Raw genomic sequence first — 24,732 nt, 5'->3', positions numbered from 1 at the left:
TCTTTAACTCAGCATCAATATTTTAAGATTCATTCATGTTGTTATGTTCATCAGTAATTCATTCCTTTTTATTGCTGAGAAATATTCAATTGTATGGGTATCCCACAATTTGTATACGTGTTCACCTGTTGATGGACATTTAGTTTGTTTCCAATTTTTGCTGAAGCTGGTATGAATATTTGTGTACTCGTCTTTGTATGGATATATATTTTCTTTTCTCTTGGGTAAATACATAGAAGTGGAATGATTGGGTCTTAGAGCAGGTGTAGGTTAAAATTTTTAAGAAATTGCCAATGTGTTTTTCCAAAGTGGTTTTACGATTTTACATTCCTGCCAGCAGTGTATGTTTCTTTTCCTCCACATCCTGCCAACACTTAGTATAGTTAGTATTTTATAATTTTAGCCAATCTAGTGGCTAATGGTATCTCATTAGCCAATGGTATCTCATTGTAGTTTTAATTTGCATTTTCCTGATGACTAGTGAGCTTGGTATCTTTTCATGTTCTTACTTACCATCCCTATATGGCATTTTTATGAGAAATGTGTGTTCAAATCTTTGCCCACATTGTAAATTGGGTTGCTGGACTTTTTATTATGAAGTTTTAAAGGTTCTTTATATATTTTAGGTAAAAATTCTTTTGTCACATATACATTTTGTAAATGTTTCTTCTAGTCTGATGGTTACTTTTTTTTGTAACAGTGACTTTTGAAGAACCAAAATTTAGAAGTTTGATGAAACCCAAATTTAAAATTTTTCTATCATCGTTTCAAATCTACATGATGTTTATCTCTCTGTTGTGTCTTATTGCAAAGACTAACCTCTAGCCCAATGTTGAGTAGAAGTGATGAAAGCAGATAACCGTGTCTTGCACCTAATCATAGGAGAAAAGCTTGTATTTTCACCATTGAATATGATGTCAGTTTACTTTATTTATAGATGCCCTTTATATGGCTGAGGAAGTTCTTTTCCATTTCTAGTGTCCTGAAGCTTTTATCAGAAATAGGAATTGGATTTTGTCAAATGCTTTCTCTGCATCTATTTGAGATGAGCATATTTTTCTTTTTTAATCTGTTAATATGGTGAATTGTTTTGGTTAACTTCCAAATGTTAAACTACCCTGGCATTTCTGGGGGGGGGGGGGGAGGAAACTCAGTTGGTCATGATGTGTTACCTTTTTATATATTTAATTTCATAAAACATTGTTTAACATTCTTGTGGCTATGTTCATAAGGAATACAATTTTGTAGTTTACTTGTAATGTCTTTTCTGGTTTTGAGAGAGCGTATACTGGCTTCCTAGAATAAGTTGGGAACTTCTCTTTAAAATTCTGGGAGATTTTATGTAGAATTGGTGTTATTTCTTCCTTAGAAGTTTTGTAGAATTCATCAGTGAAGCCATCTGGGCCTGGAGTTTTCTTTGAGTCAAGATTTTTAACTACAAATTCAGTTTCTTATTTTCACAGATTTAGACCATTCAGGTTATCTGTTTCTTTAGTGAGTTTTGGTGGTTTATATTGTTCATAGAATTCGTCCGTTTGATCTAAGTTGTTGAATTTACTGATATGAGGTCATTCATAACATGTCCTTTTAATGACTCTATGATCAGTAGAGATGATTTGTGTCTCATTCCTGACACTGGGAATTTGTGTTTTCTTTTTTTCCTGATGTGTCTAGCTAGGTTTGTTAGTTTTATTGATTTTCTTAAAGAATCTTTTTTTACAAAAAGAAAGTTCTTTTCTTAAAGAAGCTTTTTACAAAAAAAAATTATGAAAAAAAAAGAAGAAACTTTTGGGACACCTAGGTGGCTCAGTCAGTTAGGCGTCTGACTTCAGCTCGGCTTATGATCTCACAGTTTGTGAGTTCGAGCCTCGCATCGGGCTCTGTGCTGACAGCTCAGAGCCTGGAGCCTGTTTCAGATTCTGTGTCTCCCTCTTTCTCCCCTCCCTCACTCATGCTCTTTCTCTATCTCAAAAATAAAATAAAACATTTTTAAAAAATTTTTAAAGAGAATAAGCTTTTCATTTTGTTGATGATACTTATTTTGATTTTTTGTTTATTTTATTGATTTTTCATTTGTGTCTTTATATAAGATGAAAGCTTAGGTCATTGATTTCAGACATTTTTCCTTTCTAATATGAGCATGTATTAATATAATTTTTTTAATAAACAGTGCTTTGGCTGTATACCCCAAATTTTACGATGTTGAGTTTTCATTTTCAATCTGTTTAAAATACTTTCTATTTCCTTTTAAATTTCTTCCCTATTGGTTACTTAAAATTATGTTATTTAATTTCCAAATATTTGGAGATGTCACAGATATCTTTATGTGATTGATTTCTAATTTAATTCCATTGTGGTGAGAGAGTATACTTTGTATACTTTGAAACTTTTTAAATTTATTGAAACTTGTTATATGGTCAAGAATATGGTCAATCTTGCTCAATTTTCCACGTACCCATGAAAAGAATGCTCACTCTGCTGTTGTTGGGTAGACTGTAATATAAGTATCAGTTATGTTGGTTGATACTCTCATTCAGGTCTTCTACAGCCTTACTGATTTAGCTGTCTGCTTTTCTCTATCACTTATTAAGAAAGAGGTGTTGAAATCCCTGACTATAGTTGTGAATTTCTATATTTCTCTTTTAATGCATATCAGTTTTTTTGGAGTCCCAGTGGCACAATTGGTTAGCACACAGTACTTATATCAGTTTTTAATCCTGTATTTTGAAGCTCTCTTATTAGAAGTATAACTATCTGGGTTTGCTATGTCCTTTTGATCAAATGACCCTTTTATCATTATAACATTACTAATTTCAATCCTCATAACATTCTTTTATTTGAAATCTATTTCATTATAGAACTATTCAGGTTTTCCATTTCTTCTTGAAGTGATTTTGGTTATGGAATTACTCATTGCATTGAAACATTCAGATTTATTGATAATGGTATACATAATAACCTTATATTATATTTTAAATATATGCAACATCTGTAAGATGTACCCTTTTACCTTTCAGTTTTGTTAATCTATGTCTTTGTTTTTCAACAGAAGTTTATCAATTTTATTAGTATATCAAAGAATTAATTTGGGGGGTTTTGTAGATCCTCTATGTTGTATCTTTCTTTTCCATTTTGTTAATTTATGTTACCTTTTCCTTCTTTCCATACATGTACTTTATTTTATTGTTCTTTATCTGACACCTTTGGTCTTTCTGATATATATATTTTAGCTATAAATTCCTCTCTGAGGACTGCTTTTGCTGCTTTTGTAATTTTTGCTATCAGCATTAATTTAAAATTTTTTCTAATTTGCACTATAATTTTTTTGCCTCATGACTTAGCTGCTGGATATTATGTATGAAAGTTATTTGTAGGAATCTGAAGCTTAGGACAAAAGGACTTTTTTCCAAAGAGAACTTGGTGCTTGCTTCTGTAGGAACCCAGACGGCTTACCACCCTAGACCAACTTAAATGAAGTTCAAAGCTTGATCTCAGGTTGTATTTCTTCAAGGACCATTGCACTTCTAGGTCACCTTTACCTTCAGGGTGTAGTCCTGTGTTGGCCCTTATTTGGGTCCTGAGCTTTGAGTCTTGTCTTTCAGGCTTTCAGGACCTTTTAAGCTGTCACAAGAAAAGTTTTCACTCTTCAGGATATGACAATGACCTCAGGCCACAAATGGCTACTGTACTCCCTACAACTCAGGCTTCTCACTTGCCCTTTATGTTGGCCTATTAATTCCTACTTTATTCACTCCTTGACAGCTTTAATTTTTTTTATTTTAATCTGCCTTTTTAGTTGTGTCCAGTGGGAGAGTTGAACCAAAAAAATATGTATTGTTACTCCCTAAAACAAGAAGTCTTTTTATATAATAAACTTTAACAGAAGAATGCATCTACATATGGTATAGCTTTACTTTCACTAAATGTCAATAGTTCAATATTGTTCTATCAATTCCAATCATCACAGTCCCCACTTGTTGACATATTCAGCCACTTGCGTCTTTGTGTCTGAAATATCACTCCTGAAGGTTAAAAGCCTTTCTTAGAATAAGCACACAGATCTAAGGCTTCTATAACTCTTCTTGAACTGAAATCTCTTCTAACCTTTTTAAAAAATTCTAAATTTCAGAGTACATTTACTTCCCAGAACAAGAAAATAGCCTTTCTATTTCCTCTTCCAGTTAATCAAGGGAAGTAATTTAGTTGACCTCTAATTCTCTAGCTCTCAGTTGCTGTTCAGCAGAGCAAGGAGACAGCAGTTCACAACATGTAGTGTCTTCACAGACACTGCATGAAATCTTTTGAGTGTCTTCTTCCTGTCATGAAAGAGAAATCTTCCTAGCTTAACAGAAAATCTCATGTGGTATCAGTTTGTTGTTATCTGGAGCAGCTAGATAAATAAAGGTTATACATCAAACATTTAAAAATTATTATCTTGTTGTTTAACCAAGGGTTGAAACCAAGGGTTTAAAATGTCTTCACCAAAAGTAAATAATATCTCACTATGTGGTCTGTATCTAAATGGAAATATTTGATAATTAGATTTTTAAGGGAAGGTTGAAACTAACCCCTCTTTACTTTTGTGTATGCCTCTTATTTAACTATAATATTTCTCATTCATTTTATATTCAGCTTTCATAGAAAATGTGAGTGGATACAAATGCATATTGATTATATTATGCCTTTGATTTAGGAAGAAATTAAGGTAAAAAAGCCACTGTCACCTCCAAAGTCATGCTCTACTGCTGGCTCTTGTTCTTCAGAGGTGATGAGTACCAAGACCGACGTCAAAGAGAACACCATTTGCATACCAAACTATCTGGATCAGGAAATCAAAGTAAGAGGCAGATTTTTTAAATCCATAACTTAGGAACAGCATGAACATACAAAAAGTCACATTACTAACATCCTTAAAACTCTTTAGTGGCTCCCCCTTGACAACTGAATTGATTTAAAACCACTTAGCCTGAAATCCAGGGCCTACTTCTATTTTTATTTCCAGTTTTCTCCCTGGAATCCCGTCACTGTTATGGAAACCTAACCTTTGGTTTAGGCATAATGAAGAACTTGGCATTGGCTGAACAAGCTCAGCCCTGTTCTTCCCACGTTTCTCTTTATCATTCTTTAGCATTCTTCCCAATGCTTGAAAGGCACTACTTCTTGCCATTAGCTATATATTTCCTGTACATATTTTCAGGCAGAGATTCCTCCAGTCAACATCCATCTCTCTCTTATCTGTGGAAAACTGTTTCCTCAAACCTACTCTGCCTGGGGTTATAAACTTAGTTATATTTGTAGTAATATGCCATATCAGACTACTGGAAGGTTCTTTCCAGCCACAATTATCTCTGAGAATGACATATAATCAAGAATAAACCAATCAGCTGGTATCTATTTTCCTTCTTTAGATCCTTTTGGTAACCTCCGCATTGCCTTGCCATAAGACTCACTACAATAAATTAAAGGTGAAAATACCGTAATGATGACTTTGATAGCAGTTATAAATAAGTCTGTAGTAGCAATTACAAATAGCAGAGCATGTTATTAGGGTTATTATTGAATAATCCTGATAAGGAACTATTTTAAAAATAAAGCATAACAGTGGCATTGGGTATAATTATGCTGATGATTAAAATTGGGAAGGAAAATAAAAGGAAGGGAGAAGAGGATAGAGTATCTGAAGACATGCGTTGCGGTTATACATGATTTCCTGATGATTCTGGCTGAAGACTTTCTATTTATATAGAGTCTTCAGAATCACTGTCTGTCTACTCACTACCGTCTGGCACCATAGATCCTCTAAAATTCGCTCATTTCCACCCTTAGGGACTTTCCCTCTCCTTGATCCTCTCAGTGGTCACCTTCTACTCATTAAAGTCTCAGTTTAAATATCACTTAAAAATACTTTCCCTGACCATCCAAAGTCACTACCTAGTCACTCTCTATACTATTACTCTTTATTTTTTGCATAACGCATGCCCTATGTGATATGTTTCTATTTATCTGTTTCAGTACTGTCTCTGCTTCCTTGCTCCACTCACACCAAAATTTAAGTCTTATGGATCTCATACTCATCTGTCTTGGTTACTGCTTTATCTTCTGTGCCTAGATAAGTGCTGGGCACCTAGTAATTATTAAGTATTTATTGAATGTTGAATATAAACATTAAAAAGAAAAGTTCTACCAAGATCAAAGTGGAACTATAGAAAATCAGCTAACTATATAGGTCCTCAACTCAACCAAATGATAAACTGAGTACAGTTTTAGTAAGACTGTCTTCCTTCTTTATGCACATCAAATAATAGACCAGCAACATGATCTTATAGAACTGGGCTTTTGGGCATCTATTTAAAAAGCCTTCCTCTCAAATGCATCTTCTACCTCACAGATTTTGACTTAACTGGACATTAATACAAAATCTACTAAAATGTACTCTTTGAAAGAAGGCATCCTGTCTATCTTGTTACAACTGATTCCTCAGCACTCATCACTTTGCTTGAAAACTATTAACTGGCACACACAGCATGGCATTTTATCTAACACTTGGTGGCTATTTGTTAAATAAATGAAAAGAGAGGGAGTAAAGTGAGAAAATAGGTCTTACCAAAGTTTTTTGGCTTGTATAAATGAGTCCTAAAAATAAATCTCATCTTGGTGGTATTCCAACCTTCCATGCTTTCAAAAAAAAAAAATCTGAAATATCTTCCAATTTCCTACTATCCAAGCTGGTAACTCTGAATGGCCGTGAAGTCAAGAAATGTTTGTGCAAGCGTGTGTATGGAAGACTGTACAGTTTTACAATTATTACTTTACGGGAAAAGAAAAACAGAACGCTGTGTCTGTTCACATCTTGTTTTTAGATTTCCTCCTCAAAATCTCAAATTTATAGAAATAAGTCTCTTTACTATTGGCACAAAAAGCCTGCCAAACACATTCATTTACTTTACAAATATCTAATATCAATGACAAAATACTAGAGTTTGGGGATATAGCTCATTCCTTCACTCATATAGGTTATGAGAGAGATTGTGCAGGTGTTGTTAAGAACATATAGGAGGAGATTTTGGAGCTGAGAGAGTCTTCAAGGGGAAAGAAACGTAAAGAATGTTTAAGACATAATTAGAAGATGAATAGAAGTATGGAAGAGATCATTCTCAGACAAGAGACCTTTATATCTAAAGGCTAAGAGGTGAGAGCACTGTTTATTCAAGGAACTAAAAACAATATGGCTGATGCAGAGTGCAGGGAGAAAGTTGCAAGAGATGAGGTTGGAGACTTATGCAGAGACCAGAAATAAAGGATATTATAAGCCATATTGAAATGTTCAGATTCATCTGAAGTACTATGGGAAGGTAGAGTAAAATTTTAAACACTGAGTTATACTGAAATTACTTTGTAAGTATAAGAATTAAAAGGTCAGATTGTACTTTAGAAAAGTCACTCTAGATACAATATGCAGAATTAATTTGGAAGGGGGAGGCAAAATTGCAAGGGAGGTACTGTGCTTCCAAAATGTTAGGTTAATTCCAAGACTTAGCTTCCTGCTGTAAACAACTTTATAACCGGGAACAATACATGAACAAACTATTTTCAAGCATTAGGCAACAGACAGTGTAGATTTATGATGGTTGATAGAAAGAAGGGAAACCATTGAGATGATCTCCACTTTCAACCTAGATTTCAGCCTGGGCTTACTCCTAATCATGGCACAGAGAGGGGGAAGCCTAAACAGAACAATAACAGAAGTAACAGCTTCACTAGGTAGAGAAAAAAGAGTTTAGAGCTTGGGCACTCTGAAGTGGCTGGAATTTACAAATAAGATACTAAAGAGGAGGAATCTGTGGAGAGAATGAGCTCCAGAAATCTGTATAGGGTTCCACAAGTCTTTAGTTCAATATAAGTTACATATGCACAGGATGATATTCTGAGACCTGGAAGAAAAGAGCTAGTGGGAAGTAGGACATTGCTTAGAGACGCTGGTGTTCTGGTCTGCCAGAGTGGAGAGACCTTACTGAACACACCAGGAACTCAACTGAAACCCCAGAAAGTCACACCTGAAAAGAGAGTAGGGTACTCTAGCCCTCAGTAGGGGCTACTCTAGATCTATAACCTCAAATCCTAAAATCAGGATTTAGCAGACCAAATTCACCCACCAATATATTAGGTACCATCGAAAAAAAACTCAATGAAAAGAAATCAGGAGGATTCCGTAAACTACATATTCTACTTCCTCTCACTGAAAGGAGAATTATATTCTCTCAAAGTTGATCACTGAGAGATCTATAAATTAGAAGAAGCTGGGAGCAATGTGCGATCACCATATTGATGAAAAACCCATTAGAGGCAGAGTGGCCTAGGGAATACCATAGGGCTTTTTTTCTTTTTTTGCCATGGCCATTGATTTATTGTGAAATTAGGAGCAAATTTATACTCTCTTCTAGTATATTGCATTATTGAGGACAAAAATCTTAATAATATAACAAAGTTCAATATAGGGCAGTGGATTTTTCTGCCCTTTAATTTCAATTCTGTATCTCCGGCATCTAGATCAATAACAAACACAAATATCTGTTGAATTAGTAATACTTCAAGAAGTATTTCAGTTGATAAACCTTTAGCCAGACTCATCAAGAAAAAAAGAGAAAGGATTCAAAAAAGTGAAATCAGAAATGAAAGAGAAGAAGTAACAACTGACACCACAGAAATACAAAAAATTATATGAGAATACTGTGAAAATTTATATGCCAACAAATTGGATAATGTAGAAGAAATGGATAAATTCCTAGAAACATACAATCTTTCAAAACTGAACCAGGAAGCAAAATAGAAAATTTGAACAGACTGATTACTACTAACAAAATTGAATCCGTAATAAAAAAATCTCCCCACAAATGAAAGTCCAAGACCAGATGGCTTCACAGATTAATTCTACCAAACATTTAAAGAAGAGTTAATACCTTTTCTTCTTAAACTATTCCAAAAAATAAAATAAGGAGGAAAATTTCCAAATTCATTTTATGAGGCCAGCATTACCCTGATGCCAAAATCAGACAAAGGCACTACAAAAAAAAAAAAAATTACAGGCAATATCTTTGATGAACACATATATAAAATTCCTCAACAAAATATTAGCAAACCAAATTCAACAACACATCAAAAGGACCATTCACTATGATCAAGTGGGATTGATTCTATAGATGCAAAGGTTGTTCAATATTTGCAAATCAATGCAATATATTACATTAACAAGAGTAAGGATAAAAACCATATGATCATCTCAATAGATTCAGAAAAAGGTTTTGACAAAATACAGCATCAATCTGTGATTAAAATCTCTCAACAAAACTACATTGGGGAATATACCCCAATGTAATAAAGGCCACACATGAAAAACCCACAGCTAACAAAATACTCAATGGTGAAAAACTGAAACTTTTCCTCTAAGATCAAGAATAAGACAAGGATGGCCACTCAACATAGTGCTGGAAGTCCTAGTGGCAGCAATCAGCAAGAAGTGAAATAAAACACATCCAGATTGGAAGGAAAAAGTAAAAGTTCCACTAGTTGCAGATGGCATGATACTATATACCCTTAAACACTCCACCAAAAAACTATTAGAACTAATCAACAGCATACAAAATTAACATACAAAAATCACCCGTGACTCTAATACAAGGTATCAGAAAAAGAAATTAAGAAATCAATCCCATTTATAATTGCACCAAAAATAATAAAATACCTAGGGATAAATTTAACCAAGGAGGTGAAAGAGCTATACTCTGAAACTATAAGACACTGATGAAAGAAATTGACAAAAACAATAGAAAGATATTCTATGCTCATGGGTTGGAAGAATTAATATTGCTAAAAATGTTGATAGTACCTAAAGCAATCTACAGATTCATTGCAATCCTTATCAAAATACCAAAAACATTCTTCACAGAACTAGAACAAATAATACTAAAATTTTATGGAACCACAAAAGACGCTGCATAGTCAAAGCAATCTTGGGAAATAACTAATCTGGAGGTATAACACAATCCCAGATTTCAAGACATATCACATAGCTATGGTAATCAAAACAGTATGGTACTGGCACAGAAATAGATACATAGATCAATGGTACAGGATAGAGAACCCAGAAATAAACCCATGCTTATATGGCCAGTTAAGCTATGACCAAGGAGGCAAGAATATACAATGGGGATAAGACAGTCTCTTCAACAAATTGTATTGGGAAAACTGGATAACAACATGAAAAACAGAGAAACGGGGCCACTTTCTTACACCACAGACAAACATACTCAAAATGGATTAAAAACCAAAATGTGAGACCTGAATAGTGGCCATGGCAAAAAAAAGAAATAAAACTCCTAAAAGGAAGCATAGGCTGTAATCTCTTGGACATTGGCTTTAGCAATATATTTATGGATATGTCTCCTCACGGAAGGAGGACAAAAGCAAAAGACAAAAGCAAAAATAAACTACTGGGGCTACACCAAATTAAGAAGGCTTTTGCACAAAAATGGAAACCATCCACAAAACAAAAAGGCAACCTAATGAATGGGAAAATATATTTGCAAAAGATATATCCAATAAAGGGTTAATATCCAAAATATATAGAGAACATATACAACTCAACATCAAAAAACCAAACAATGCAATTACAAAACTGACAGAGGAGGGGCACCTGTTAATCGTCCAACTCTTGATTTTGGCTCAGGTCAAGATCTCACAGTTGTGAGATCAAGCCCCATGTCAGGCTCCATGTGAAGCCTGCTTGTGATATTCTCTCTCTCTCTCTCTCTCTGTTTGTGTGTGTGTGTGTCTGTCTCTGTCCTTCCCCCACTTTCTCTTTCCCTCTCTCTCAAACATAAATAAACATTAAAAACAAATGAACAAAAAACCAAAGAGCACATGGCTTAAAAATGTTGGAGAAAAAGTATTATGTAAATGTGTCAGGCACATATTTGGTAAAAATATATTATTAAAAAAATGTGCAGAGGGAGGTGCCTGGGTGGCTCAGTTGCTTAAGCATCCGACTTCAGCTCAGGTCATGATCTCACATTCATGAGTTCGAGCCCCCCCATCGGGCTCTGTGCTGACAGCTCAGAGCCTGGAGCCTGCTTCAGATTCTGTCTCCCTCTCTCTCTGCCCCTCCCCTACTCTCTCTCTCTCTCTCTCTCTTTCTCAAAAATAAATAAACATTTAAAAAAATGTCAGAGGATCTGAATTGACATTTTTCCAAAGATGGCCAATAGACACATGGAAATGTGCTCAGTATCACTCATCATCAGTGAAACGCAAATCAAAACCACAATGAGATATCACCTCACACCTGTCAGAATGGCTGGTATCAAAAAGGCAATAGTAACAAGTGTTGGTGAGGATGTGGAGAAAAGAGAATGCCTGTACACTGTTAGTGGGAATGCAAATTGGTGCAGCTACTGTGAAGAACAGTATGGAGTTTCCTCAAAAAATTAAAAATTGGAAATACCATATGATCCAGTAATTCCACTACCCAAAGAAAATGAAAACAGTAATTCAAAAAGATGTACGCACCCCTATGTTCATTGCAGCATTATTCACAATAGCAAAGATATGGAAGCCACTCCAGTGTCCATTGATAGATAAATGGATGAAGAAGATACATATATACATACATACACACCATATCTTATACGTACATACATATACATATATACAATGGACTGTTGTTTCATCATAAAAAAGTGTGAGATTGTGCCATTTGTGACAACATGGATGGACCCAGAGGGTATTATGCTAAGTGAATAAATCAGACAAAGAAAGAAAATACCATATGATTTCACTTACATATGGAATATGAAAAACAAAAATGAACAAACAAAACAGACTCTTTTTTGGTTAAAAATGTTTTAATGTTTATTTACTTTTAAGAGAGAGAGACAGATGGAGTGTGAGTGGGGGAGGGGCAGAGAGAGGGGGAAACACAGAATCTGAATCAGGCTCCAGGCTCTGAGCTGTCAGCACAGATCCCAACTCGGGGCTCAAACTCAGGAACCGTGAGATCATGACCTGAGCTGAAGTCGGACGCTCAACTGACTGAGCCACCCAGGTGCCCCCAAACAAACTCTGAAATACAGAGAACTAGTAGTTGCCAGGGGGTAAGTGGGTAAGTGGATGGGCAAAATAGGTGAAGACTCTTAAGAAATACAAACTTCCAGTTATAAAATAAATAAGTCATGGAGATAAAAAGTACAGCATAGGGATTGTAGCCAACAATATTATAATAATGTTGCACGGTGCCTACATTAATTTGGTGAGCATCGAGTAACATATAGAACTGTCAAATCACTATGTTGTACACCATGTTGTATTGTATGTCAACTATACTTCAATAATAAATTTTAAAAAAAGGAAAGATTTCAGGCACGCTAGGGAAAAGGATGTTGCAGAAGCTCAAGTAAGAATCGATGATAGTTTAGACTGGGCCAAGGGTGTGGAGATAAAAAGAAATGGAGAGATTTGAGAAATATTTAGAAGAAAGAATTTACTGAACTTGTTGTCTGGCAGCATACTTTATGTGCAAGGGAGTCATCCAGGATGAATCTCAGGGTCTGGCTTGGACATATATTCAGTGTATGCCAGAGCTGTCCATCGAGGTAAGGGAACCAGGAGGAACCAAGTGTGGAGCAGGTTTTAGAAAGAAGAAGATGGGTTTAGTTTTAGATAATTTGGGTTCAAAGTATCTATAGTATATCTAGGTGGATACATTTGGTAGGCAGCTGGATACATAGGACTGAATTTCAGATATGTCTAAATTCTAAGAACAGACACAATTTAGAATCAAACTGGAAACATCATTACTTGTGCTTTAAGTTTTGTACTTTAATGCTTATAGTCCATTTTTATTAGAATTATTTCATATATTTATCTCCTCTATCTTCCACATTTCAGACCCTAGCTCCGAATTTAAAACACACACACACACACGCACGTCAAGGAAGGATACTGACTGCCAAAAGTGAATTATATTCCTAGCCCATTGGACCAACCACTGTGTTCAGGGAACTGAGGAAAAATGACTCCAGCTAGATTCACCCACTACGGTACAGCAGGGATACAGTTATGTGACTGGAAAATCCCAATTAGAACCCCATGGTGCAGTGGGAAAGGATCCATTCCCCAAAAAGAAGGAAAGTGAATTGCCCCTCCGGAAGATGTGGATACTGAGCAGACAAAACAAAAGGAACACTGTATTACCTAACCCAAACTATTACTTGTATTGATTTTTTGTTTGTTTTCTCTTTGAAATCTGGTTCCCAGGCTAAAATCCCAATTGACTTAATGAGCAGTGGGTACAGAGTGACATTTGGGCGATAAGATTGTGGAGACAGTAAAGGAAATCTTGTAACACTTACACCATTTATTTGCTCACTCTGTAATTCTAATATTCTCTGTCAGATTCTGGCAAAGCTCTGTAACGTTTTACGTACTGATTCCCTGGCGGAAGTTCTACAGTGGCTGGTTCATGCCAGCACAAAAGGTGAGATTAAAATAAGCATTTGCAAACACTGGGCTCAGTTTATTGTCAGAAAGTGTGAATGCGCCAATATATGAAGTTTTCTACCTTGGATTTGCAAAGGTAATGTTGCAATATTATTTCCCTAGTACTTCGGTATCAGAGTCTCTGTAGTCCTCTATAACTCTATAACAGTCCTCTATACTGACTGTATGCAACTGGTCACTCAGTGACCCCAAATTTGGTATGCCCCACATTAAACTGCTTTGGGTGGTGTGAAACACGTGTGTCCAGGGCTGGCTTGTGCTTCTTCTCCTAAGTCCATACACCGAGGTGTCTCCCTGAGTATATTTTCTGGCCTACCATGAACCATGAACACAGAGCCTGTTTCCTTTCTCTGGTATGGGTGGCTATTGCACAGCCTTTCAAGTTCTAGATTCTAACAGCTCTGCCAGTTCCCCACCCAAATCATCAACTCAGTCATCTCTCAGCCTCCTTTTGGGCCTGTGTGGCCTGTTCCATGAAAACATATACCAGTCCCATGTGGGCCAGCCATAAATAGCATAGAGTGGCTTCCCTCAAACCTAGCTCATCATCAGATTGAGGCAAAACTTCTGAGGTGGGCAGGGCCTGAGAGTTTGCATTTCTAACAAGTGCCTAGGTGCTGATAATGCTGGTCTGGGGGCTACTTTTTGAGAATCTGCACCAATAAAAGTTAGGAAATATGGATGTGTTAGAGATAGACTAATATTCTTAAATGGGGAGAATTTTGGCAATAGTACTTTACCCAGGAATTCAAGACTACTTGGCAAGCAATTAAGAAGTATTTGGGGGCAAGGAGTCTTTGATTATTATTTTTTCTTTTTAAGAATGTAACTTAAAAATATACACAAGTAATTAAGTACTTATTGTTGAGGGGAAAAACCCAAATGAACCAGAAAAAAAATATGAGAAAGGAAGAATAATAATCAATAAAATCATCACAGACATCATTTCAGTGACTACTTTGGTAAATATCTTTATAGGCATCTTATAACTATTTACTACTTAACTATTAGTCTGTAATTAATGAGATTATATTGTACTTATTATTTTGTGTAGATATGCTTTCTTTTATTTGGCGGCAGCCTGAAAGGCTGGGTTTTGTACTCAATATTTAAAAAGAATTCCACTGCCATTCAGGGACAAGTGCCTCAGTGAGCTAACAGCTCGGGGCACTCTATAGTATCACAGGTCAATAGAAATCAGGTTGATGTGAACCAACTTTTCTGCAGAAACCTTGACTCATGAATAAATGCCTACTTGGAAAACGGATTACCATACCAGCCTTTCACACTAGAGTGCTGGATAAAAGAACCAATCCTGCGTTTCTAGTCAACATGATAATTATAACCTTTATGCCCACCCCTGTTCTTTAAATCAGAAAAAGAGTGGATCTCAGCTTTGATTCATGCTGAAATGGCTGAGATAAATTTGTTGACTCAACGAAGAAACATCTCAGCAGAACTAGCAACAAAGAGTAGGAAGCCACCCAAAGTTAAATCGCCCCCAAATTTACCTGCAAAATCTAAAGTACTGACCAAATCGAGGGAAAGACAGCAACCAACCAGGTAATTAGATATAATGGCTAAGTAGATATGGTACAGAAAGATTTTCAGTTTTCTTTTTGTTACCTTTCAAAACACTAAACATTCTGATGTTTTAAGTCTCCTCTTTATTCAGCAGGGGACCACCATGTGTATTTATTTTCTTTCATTTTCATAAATGTAATATGAGAATTATTCTAAATCCTATTTTAGCCACCCAGACATCTAAGAAAATGTAGTTTTTTTATTTGCCCTAAAAATGGAAGCAATAAAGAAAACAGAAATTGTATTATTATTGTATATTTTGTTGAATGCATATCACACAAGTATCACCTTGTGTGTGTGTGTGTAGAACAATGCTAGATTAAAATAAATTGCTTCAATTAATTTCTCTGGCACACTCCTGGAGGCTGCTAGAGGGAAAAATAACTACTACAGCAACTGTAAATTATTTTAGTAGAAATTTTTCTTAAATTTCTTATAATTTCAATGACAGAAGAAAATACATATTTATGTGTAATACCATGGTGAAAGAATGTGGTAAGATGTTATTTAAGTCGGGAGAGAAAGTCTTGTTACTTTAAAATTAAAAGTTGGGTAAAACTTAAACTGAGAAAAAATAAATATTCAAAACCCAAGTCACTTTAAAAACGTTTGAGACAGAGGAAAGTTCTGTATTGCAAGTTGTCTCCACTTTAAAGTTTCCATAAAGTTGGAAACTGGGAAATAGGATCAGTCTTTCTACCTTAGTGAATAATATATGATGTACTGTTTAGATATGACTCAAAGTCAGAAGAATTTCTCATTGGAAAGTACCTTTAATACTGTCTACATTGAAAAACAAAGAATTGGGATAAAATATTTAAGATACATATATACTTAGCTTACTGATCATAGTGCAGTCTATAGAAAATACTTGTTTGTATCTGTGAATTTCATTTTCTATTTCTCCATTTGATTTAGAGTGTCAAGTCAAGGATCTGAAGGAAATAAGGAAGTACCAAAAGGTTAAGTACAGTTTGTGATACTCAGTTGGTATAGAGAAACCAATAAGTATCTACCTAACTATTTAGGGACACAGACAAGGACAGGGACCTATGGTTTTAAAAGCAGTGCAATACCATAATGATTTCCAATTACTCTTAAGGGACAGTGTGTGCTGAATTTCTCATTGAGATAAATTTGACATAAACTTAACTTTGTTTTGAAAGGCAAAGTGCCTCATCAGGGACAGACACTCTAAGAAACAAGACAGCAGGATACATAGGTTTGGTCTGGCCAATCCAGGAGAGGCCCTGCACTGACCTAACAAAAGGACAGTGATCTCAGGGTTTTGCTTCTTCATAGGTTAACTGTGAAGCTAAGTGATTTTAACTAGAAACCAAGTCAACCGTAGAAAACAGTAAAATGGCAATCAGCCACAAGCAGATGCTTTATGAGACAGCTGAAAAACAATAGAGAGGAGTAGTTCTCTGTCCCAGCCACACCCTACAGTTTGGACCAACAAGAATCAAGAGTTGTAGAATGTCCTACTTCGGTTCAGAATAGCCCAACTGAAACATCCCTGTGGGTTTGGCAGCTCCTAACTTAAAACAAGTGTAGCAACGATGACTATAGAGCAAAGACCAGGAGGAGGATGTCTATAAGCCTCAAACAAAAGTCTGTCCTGTTATATCTACAAGTTTCCCTTATACCAAGAATGATATGGTAATCAGAGTTCTTTGAGGTCACTCTAAACCCCAGCGGCTTTTGTTAGGGTTAACACCAAAGAGGGCCCATGTGTTAACAGGCAATAAGAAATAAAACTTAGAAGTTAGAAAATACTCCCTTATACTGACATGCCAAGGATGGTCTATTATATCTGATTCCTACCAAACTCCTCACCCTAAGACCACAAAGTCATGACAGTGATGGTTTCTATTACTCAGCTTTACGTCTTACCTGTTGGCCCCAAATATATTTTACCCTATCTAGATATTTGGAAAACTTTTGTATAGAAGCCCCAATCATACTTGTCTCCAGGGGTGATAGTCAGCATCTCCCCAAATCCTTATTCTGGCTTGGGTTTGACCATATAGGTCTTGGGAAGTTCTTACGAATACAATTGACTTGTTTTAATCTGCTTATCTATTTTCTTTTTTGTCTTTCAAAACCATAGATCCTTTTCCTTCCTCCCACTGTTCCCATTCTTACCTATCACCTCTACAGATCACTAATTCTAATTAATTCCTACCAAAACAATGTTTGATTTTAAGAGGATAGAACATATCCTGCATGTTATAGAAAATATTACTCATTAAAAAAGAGCAGGTAGTAAGAAAGATGAGACTGGGTTCTTTTATGAATATTGGGTATATTTGATTGGCCTAAACTTCATATAGTTTTTTGTTGTTGTTGTTATGTCATTTGCTACTAAAACATGGCAGAAGCTATATTTATGTCTCAATTTTGGCCTTATTTAGACTTTTTCTATTTCAGAGGCTGAACACAGGCCTCCATTTTTTATAAGAAGAAATAAGATGAAAATGCCCATTGCAGAATATTTCAGCAGACCAAAGTCTCCTCCCAGGCCTAAAACTCAGGAAAGCATATCAACAAAACCAATGTCAGCAAGAAGTATACACCAAGGATGCACTCTCTCTCCCCAGAGAGCATTTTATCCTTTAACATTCCAAAGGTAGAAATTCTGTACTGCGCTATTTCTTTCACAAACATGATCTTCACTCCATTACAACATCAAATTATTTTTTAAAAATATTTTGGTATCAAAGAATCAATAACTCCTCTATTTGGTGGCACATGTTCAAAGCACCTGTGTATAATGCTACTAAATAAATATTAATGGAGACAGTATTTCTATTTGTGGTTAATTTTAGCATGATATGTAAAAGAAGTATGTTTATTTATATACCATATTTCTAGTCTTACACTAATTGCATTAATACATATGCTCAGGGCCCTGATGCTAGAAAAAAACATCCATAACAGAATTAGGCAGCTACAATTTGACACATCCTCTGAACTCTTGATAGAGGAAAAACAAAAACAAAAACAGAATTTTAACATCTGAGCTAGTTTTCACAGTCTATAGTGTTTCATTGTTGTTGGAGCACTGAATGAATTCCACAGTGATTATGAAAAAATGACCTTCTCCCAAAAAAAACATAAAAATTATCACTAATTTATGAGCCAGAAAGGAACTAGTTTCTACTCATTGCTAATTGTGAATGACGTTAACAAATTTACTAATATTTAACTTTTTTACATTTTTAAAATAAACCACTCCTGGGCCATAGCTATTATTCTTTCAGTGTATTACTGGATTCTATCTACCAGTTAGCCAATCTTTTAGAATGCTGCATCGATATTCAAGTGATACTATAAATTTTGTGTATGTGTGCATGTGTTGTGCAATCTTAATGACAACATTTATATCACATTTATTGTGTGTCAGGAATCATTCTAAACACTGTAGATACAGTAACATTTACTTTTCTTTTTTTTTTCAACGTTCTTTTTTTTATTTATTTTTGGGACAGAGAGAGACAGAGCATGAACGGGGGAGGGGCAGAGAGAGAGGGAGACAAAGAATCGGAAACAGGCTCCAGGCTCTGAGCCATCAGCCCAGAGCCTGACGCGGGGCTCGAACTTCCGGACCGCGAGATCGTGACCTGGCTGAAGTCGGACGCTTAACCGACTGCGCCACCCAGGAGCCCCATAACATTTACTTTTCAAAATAACTATTTGAGATAGCTACTGTTGCTGTTCTCTCTCTTTTTTTTTACAAGAAAACTGAGGTGCAGAGTTGTACTCATTGGGATAGGGTAAACAGTTGTAATAATTGTCATCTTTAAAATACAGAAGAGGATTATTTCTCAGATAAGAGTTCAAAGTGTGTGTTGTTAGGTGACTGCTTTATTTGGTGATTCAGGGGCCCAGGATCTTTCCATCTTGGCTCAACCATCACCCAGGGTTTCACTGCCAAATGCATCCTACTAGCAAAAGAGGAAAAGGAGAGTGGAGGAGAATTTTAATTTCCTACGGCTGCTTTAATAAGTTACCACATATGGTATCTGTCTTTCTCTGTAGGTTTTCACTCTTATGTGGATCCTGAGAAACTTAACAGAAGACCATGGGTGAGGGGGAGAAAAAAAGAGAGAGGGAGAGAGCCAAACCATAAGAGACTCTTAAAAACTGAGAACAATCTGAGGGTTGATGGGGGGTGGGAGGCAGGGGAGGGTGGGTGATGGGCATTGAGGAGGGCACCTGTTGGAATGAGCACTGGGTGTTGTATGGAAACCAATTTGACAATAAATTTCATATTAAACTAACTAACTAAATAAATTACCACAAACTTCGTGGCTTAAATCAATACAAATTTAATCTCTTACAAATCTGGGGGCACAGGTCGGAAATGAATCTCACTGGGCTGAAATCAAGGTGTTGGCAGGCTGTACTCCTTTTGGAGGCTTTAAGGAAGAGTCTGTTTCTTTTTTTCAACTTTTTTAGTGTTTGTTTATTTTTGACAGAGAGAGAGACAGAATGCGAGCAGGGGAGGAGCAGAGAGGGAAGACAGAATCTGAAGCAGGCTCCAGGTTCTGAGCCATCAGCACAGAGCCCAATGCGGGGCTCAAACCCACCAGCCATGAGAGCTTGATCTGAGCTGAAGTCAGATGCTCAACCAACTGAGCCACCCAGGCGCCCTGGGGAGAATCTCTTTCTTTGCTTTTTTCAACTTCTAGAGGTTACCTACATTCCTTGACTCCTGAATCCCTTCTATCTTTAGCACCAGCAATGGCCAGTTGAGTCTTTCTCACAATACATCTCTCTGACACTGATTTTCTGCCTCCTTCTTCTACTGTTAAGGACCCTGTGATTACATTGGGCCTGCCAGTTATCCAACTTATCCAAGATAATCTTATTTAAGGTCAAAGGATTAGCAATTTAATTTCCCCTTACCGTGTAACTTTGCAGGTTCCAGGGATTAGGATCGTGACGAGACATTATTCTGCCTTGCACAAGGAGAGTACAACTGCTTAAAGTGTTGGCCTTGAAATGGCAAACATCACTTCTAGTCACATCCCATGGTTGGAAAACAGTCTAGCTGAAAGAGGGCTGATAAAATTCTTAAGCAGGAATCCTAGTCTAGTTACAACTATATTCTATGGAAAGGAAAGTTGAATTTTGGTGGACAGTTAAATCTCTGACACAAAGGTTTAGTGACTGACTGAGAGTGTGGCTGGAACTTGTATGCTTAACCACTAGGCACTACTGATATGTATCAAAACCATACTCACTTCATAAAATTAATATCAAAGCTTTTTCTCTTTTTCTTGTTATAGAGAGGTTTCAATAGCACTGCACATTCCTTTTCCTTGAAAACGTAGTGAAATTCTTCTATTGGACTTATCAGGTGTTGGGAGATGGTAGCCCTTTAATAATTTTATTCCTTCTATGGTAACTGGTCTGTTTATATCTTCTGTACTTTGGAGGACCAGTTTTGGAAATTTTAATTTTCTTAGAAAATTAAGCATTTCGTCCACATTTCCAAATTTATCTTCATAGAATTGAGACAGATTTGTCCTAATTCTAAATTCCTTGCTCTGTTTATTCTGAAATCTCATTTTTAAAAAAAATTTTTTTTAACGTTTATTTATTTTTGAGACAGAGAGAGACAGAGCATGAACAGGGGAGGGGCAGAGAGAGAGGGAGACACAGAATCTGAAACAGGCTCCAGGCTCTGAGCGGTCAGCACAGAGCCTGACGTGGGGCTCGAACTCACAGACCATGAGATCATGACCTGAGCTGAAGTCGGACACTTAACCCACTGAGCCACCCAGGCGCCCCTGAAATCTCACTTTTATGTATTTGTATTTTTTATTCAGTTAGCTAATGACTTTTTACATTTTATTGTCATTTTCAAAAAAAATCAGATGAATTTAGTGCTTTGTTCCACAATGTTCCTATATCTATTTCATTAATATCTCCTTTCATTCTTTATTTTAGTTTCTTTAGGTTAATTACTATTCTAATGTCTTGAGTTGGATGTTATTAATATAGGTATATTCATTCATTCTCATGTATTAGCGTAAGTTTTTAAGATGACAAAACTCAACACCCTTCATGATTAAAATAATGAACAAACCAGGAACAGAAGGAAACTACCTCGACATAAAAAGAGCCATATATTAAAAGCCCACAGCTAACATTGTATTCAATAGGGGAAACACTGAAATATTTTGCTATATGATCAGAAATAAGTCAGGGATGCCCACTCTCACCATACTTCTATTCAATATAGTATTGGCACTTCTAGTCAGAGCAATCAGATAAGAAAAAGAAATAAAAGGCAAAAAAAAAAAAAAAAAAAGAATTGGAAAAGAAGAAAATTAAAATGATCTCTGCACATGACATGCTATTATTTGTAGAAAACTAAAGATTATATGCACACACACACACACACACACACACACCTATTAGAGCTAATAAACAAATTCAGCAAAGTTGATGATACAAAAATCAATTGCATTCCTGTACACCAATAATGACCAATTCAAAAAGAAAATTTAAAAAACCTATTTACTATCCAATTTCAATCCAACTGAAATTGGATTGAAAAACAATATTGCTAAAATGTCCACACTATCCAAAAATATCTACAGATTCAATGCAATTGCTATCAAAATACCAAAGACAATTCTTGCAGAAATAGAAAAAAATATCCTAAAATTCATATGGAATCTCAAGGGAACTTAAATAACCAAAACAATCTTGAAAAAGAAAAAAGTTGGAAGCCTCATATTCCCAGATTTCAAAACATGTTACAAAGCAACGGCAATTAAGATAGGTTCTGAAATAAAGACAGAAATATAGGCCAATGGAACAGAATAGAGAGCTCAGAAATAAACCCTTGCGTTTATGACCAAGTGATTCTCAACACATATGTCAAGACTACACAATTGGGAAAGTACTGTCTTCAACAAAGGGTGTTGGGAAAACTGGATTCCACATACAAAAGAATAAAGTTACTTTATACCATATACAAAATTAACTCAAATTTGATTAAAGACATAAATGTAAGACCTAAAACTATTAAACTCTTAGAAAAAAATACAGGGGGAAAACTTAAGAACATTGGATTGGGCAATGATTTCTTGGATATGATACCAAAAACACAAGCAACAAAATAAAAAAAAAAAGATAAATAGGACTTCACTAAACTTTAAAACTTTGTGTCAAAAGAAACAATATAGTGAAAAGGCAACCTATGGAATTAGGGAAAATATTTGCAAATCATATATTTGATAAGTGGTTAATATCTAAAATATACAAGGAACTTCTATAAATCAATAACAGAAGACAACCCAATTTAAAAATGGGCAAAGGACTTGAATAGACATTTCTCTAATGAAGATATGCAAATTGCCAAGAAGCACATGAAAACATGTTCAACATCATTAGTCATTAAGGAAATGCTATCAAATCCATAATGAGATACCACCTCACATCCATCAGGATGGCTACTATTAAAAGAGAAAATAAATGTTGGCAAGGATGTGGAGAAGTTGGACCTTAGACATTGTTCATGGGAATGTAAAATAGTACAGCCATTATGGAAAACGCCAGAGACTACTCAAAAACTTTAAAACAGAATTACCATATGACCCAGCAATCCCACTTCTGTCTATATATCCAAAAGAATGGAAAGCAGAATCTCAAAGAGATATTTGCATACCTGTGTTCATAGCATTATTCAAAATACCCAAGAGGTAGAGGTAATCCAAACGGCAATTGACAGATGACTGGATAAAGAAAATATGGAACATACATACAGTGGAATATTATGCAGTCTTAAAAAAGGGAGATCCTGTCACATGCTACAACATAGATAAGCCTTGAGGACATTATGCTAAGGAAAGTTAGCCAGTCATAAAAGGACAAATACTGTATAATTCCACCATATGAAGTATCTAAAGTAGTCAAAATCACAAAAGTAGAAAGGTATTTACCAAGGGCTGGTGGGAGGATGAAGGTGTAGTTGGTTTTTAATGGATATAGAATTTCAGTGCTTCATGATAAAAAAGTTCTACAGAGCTGTTGCAAAACAATGAATATACTGAACACTACTAAACTGTACACTTAAAAAGAGTTAAGATGGTAAATGTAATGTTTTATGATAACTAATATATATATATATATATGGGAAAATATATGCCTTGAACAGCACAGTTAACAAGCTTCATAAAATGAGCATTCCCTCATTTTTAATTATCTACAAAGAGTCTGTAAGATGTCCAATTTACTGAGAATCCTGGGTGGCTCAGCTGGTTAAGCGTCTGACTCTTGATTTCAGATCAGGTCGTGATCTCACGGTTTGTGGGATTAAGCCCCCTGTTGCTCTCTGTGCTGTTAGCACAGAGCCTGCTTAGGATTCTCTTTCTCGCTCTCTCTATGCCCCTCTCCTGGTCATGCTCTCTCTCTTTTTCAAAATAAATAAACTTAAAAAAAAAAAAAAGATGACTACTTTACTTTTGGTATGTCTCACAGATATGCCCATAAAACATTTAGGCCTAGATTTTAAAATACTACACCAGGAGTGCTGTTCATAGGGGCATATGTACCCCAATGTTTATAGCAGCACTATCAACAATAGCCAAATTATAGAAAGAGCACAAATGTCCATGAACTGATAAATGGATAAAGAAGATGTGATTTATGTATACAGTGGAATACTACTTGGTGATGAGAAAGAATGAAATCTTGCCATTTGCAACAGTGTAGATGGAACTGGAGGGTATTACGCTAAGTGAAATAAGTCAGAGAAAGATGACATATGTCTTCACTCATATGGGGAATTTGAGAAACAAAAGAAGACCATGGAGGAAGGGAAGGGGAAAACGATAGTTTCAAACAGAGAGGGAAGCAAACCATAAGACACTCTTAAATACAGAGACCAAACAGGGTTGATGATGGGTTGGGGGGGCAAAAATGGGTGATGAGCATTGAGGAGGGCACTTGTTGGGATGAGCACTGGGTGTCGTATGTAATCAATGAATCATGGGAATCTACTTCTGAAACCAAGAACACACTGTATACACTACATGTTAGCTAACTTGACAATGAATTATACTTAGAAGAAAAAAAATTAAAAATAAAATCTTTAAAAAATGAAATACTATGCCAGTTTGAGTTAAAAATTCTTTGGGGTTTTAAAACAGATGTACATAGGGGAAGGGAAAAAGAGAGAGAGAGGGAAGCAAAATAAGAGACTGAACTGTAGAGAACAGACTGAGGGTTGATGGAGGGAGATGAGCAGGGGATAAGCTAAATGGATGATGGATATTAAGGAGGGCACTTGTAATGAGCACCGGGTGTTGTATGTAAGTGATGAATCACTGAATTCTATACCTGAAACCAATCTTACACTATATGTTAATTAACTAGAATTGAAGTGAAAAACTGAAAACAAAAAAATTCTTTGGAACTTTAATTTTTTTAGGGTTATTTTGGTAATTTTAATTTAGAACTTAGTTATTTCATATGAACTTTCAAATGCATTGACATTTAGTATTTTGTAATATCCATGTTTCCAATATCCACATTAATTTCTTTATATGTGTGTTCTTGCTCTCCCTCTTAACA

General features: G+C 35.7%; 1 protein-coding gene across 3 annotated transcripts in view; it reads left to right on the top strand.

Annotated features, from left to right (window-relative positions):
* Window positions 1-17,951, top strand: part of CB1H4orf17 (chromosome B1 C4orf17 homolog) — a 49,082-nt gene extending 31,131 nt beyond the window's left edge. For 2 of the 3 annotated variants that reach the window (XM_015069077.3, XM_053217106.1), the window contains exons 6-10: window positions 4,694-4,837; window positions 13,447-13,528; window positions 14,928-15,114; window positions 16,054-16,097; window positions 17,569-17,951. In XM_015069077.3, the coding sequence (XP_014924563.2) occupies window positions 4,694-4,837; window positions 13,447-13,528; window positions 14,928-15,114; window positions 16,054-16,097; window positions 17,569-17,771 (660 nt within the window). In that variant the 3' untranslated portion in view covers window positions 17,772-17,951. The remainder of the gene's footprint in view (window positions 1-4,693; window positions 4,838-13,446; window positions 13,529-14,927; window positions 15,115-16,053; window positions 16,098-17,568) is intronic. The other variant, XM_015069076.3, reaches the window with a different exon arrangement.
* The last annotated feature ends 6,781 nt before the right edge of the window (window positions 17,952-24,732 follow it).

Source organism: Acinonyx jubatus, chromosome B1 (genome assembly GCF_027475565.1).
Source record: "Acinonyx jubatus isolate Ajub_Pintada_27869175 chromosome B1, VMU_Ajub_asm_v1.0, whole genome shotgun sequence".
NCBI lineage: Eukaryota > Metazoa > Chordata > Mammalia > Carnivora > Felidae > Acinonyx > Acinonyx jubatus.
The sequence above is the reverse complement of the archived record's forward strand: the minus strand, read 5'-3'. Positions and strand labels throughout refer to the sequence as shown.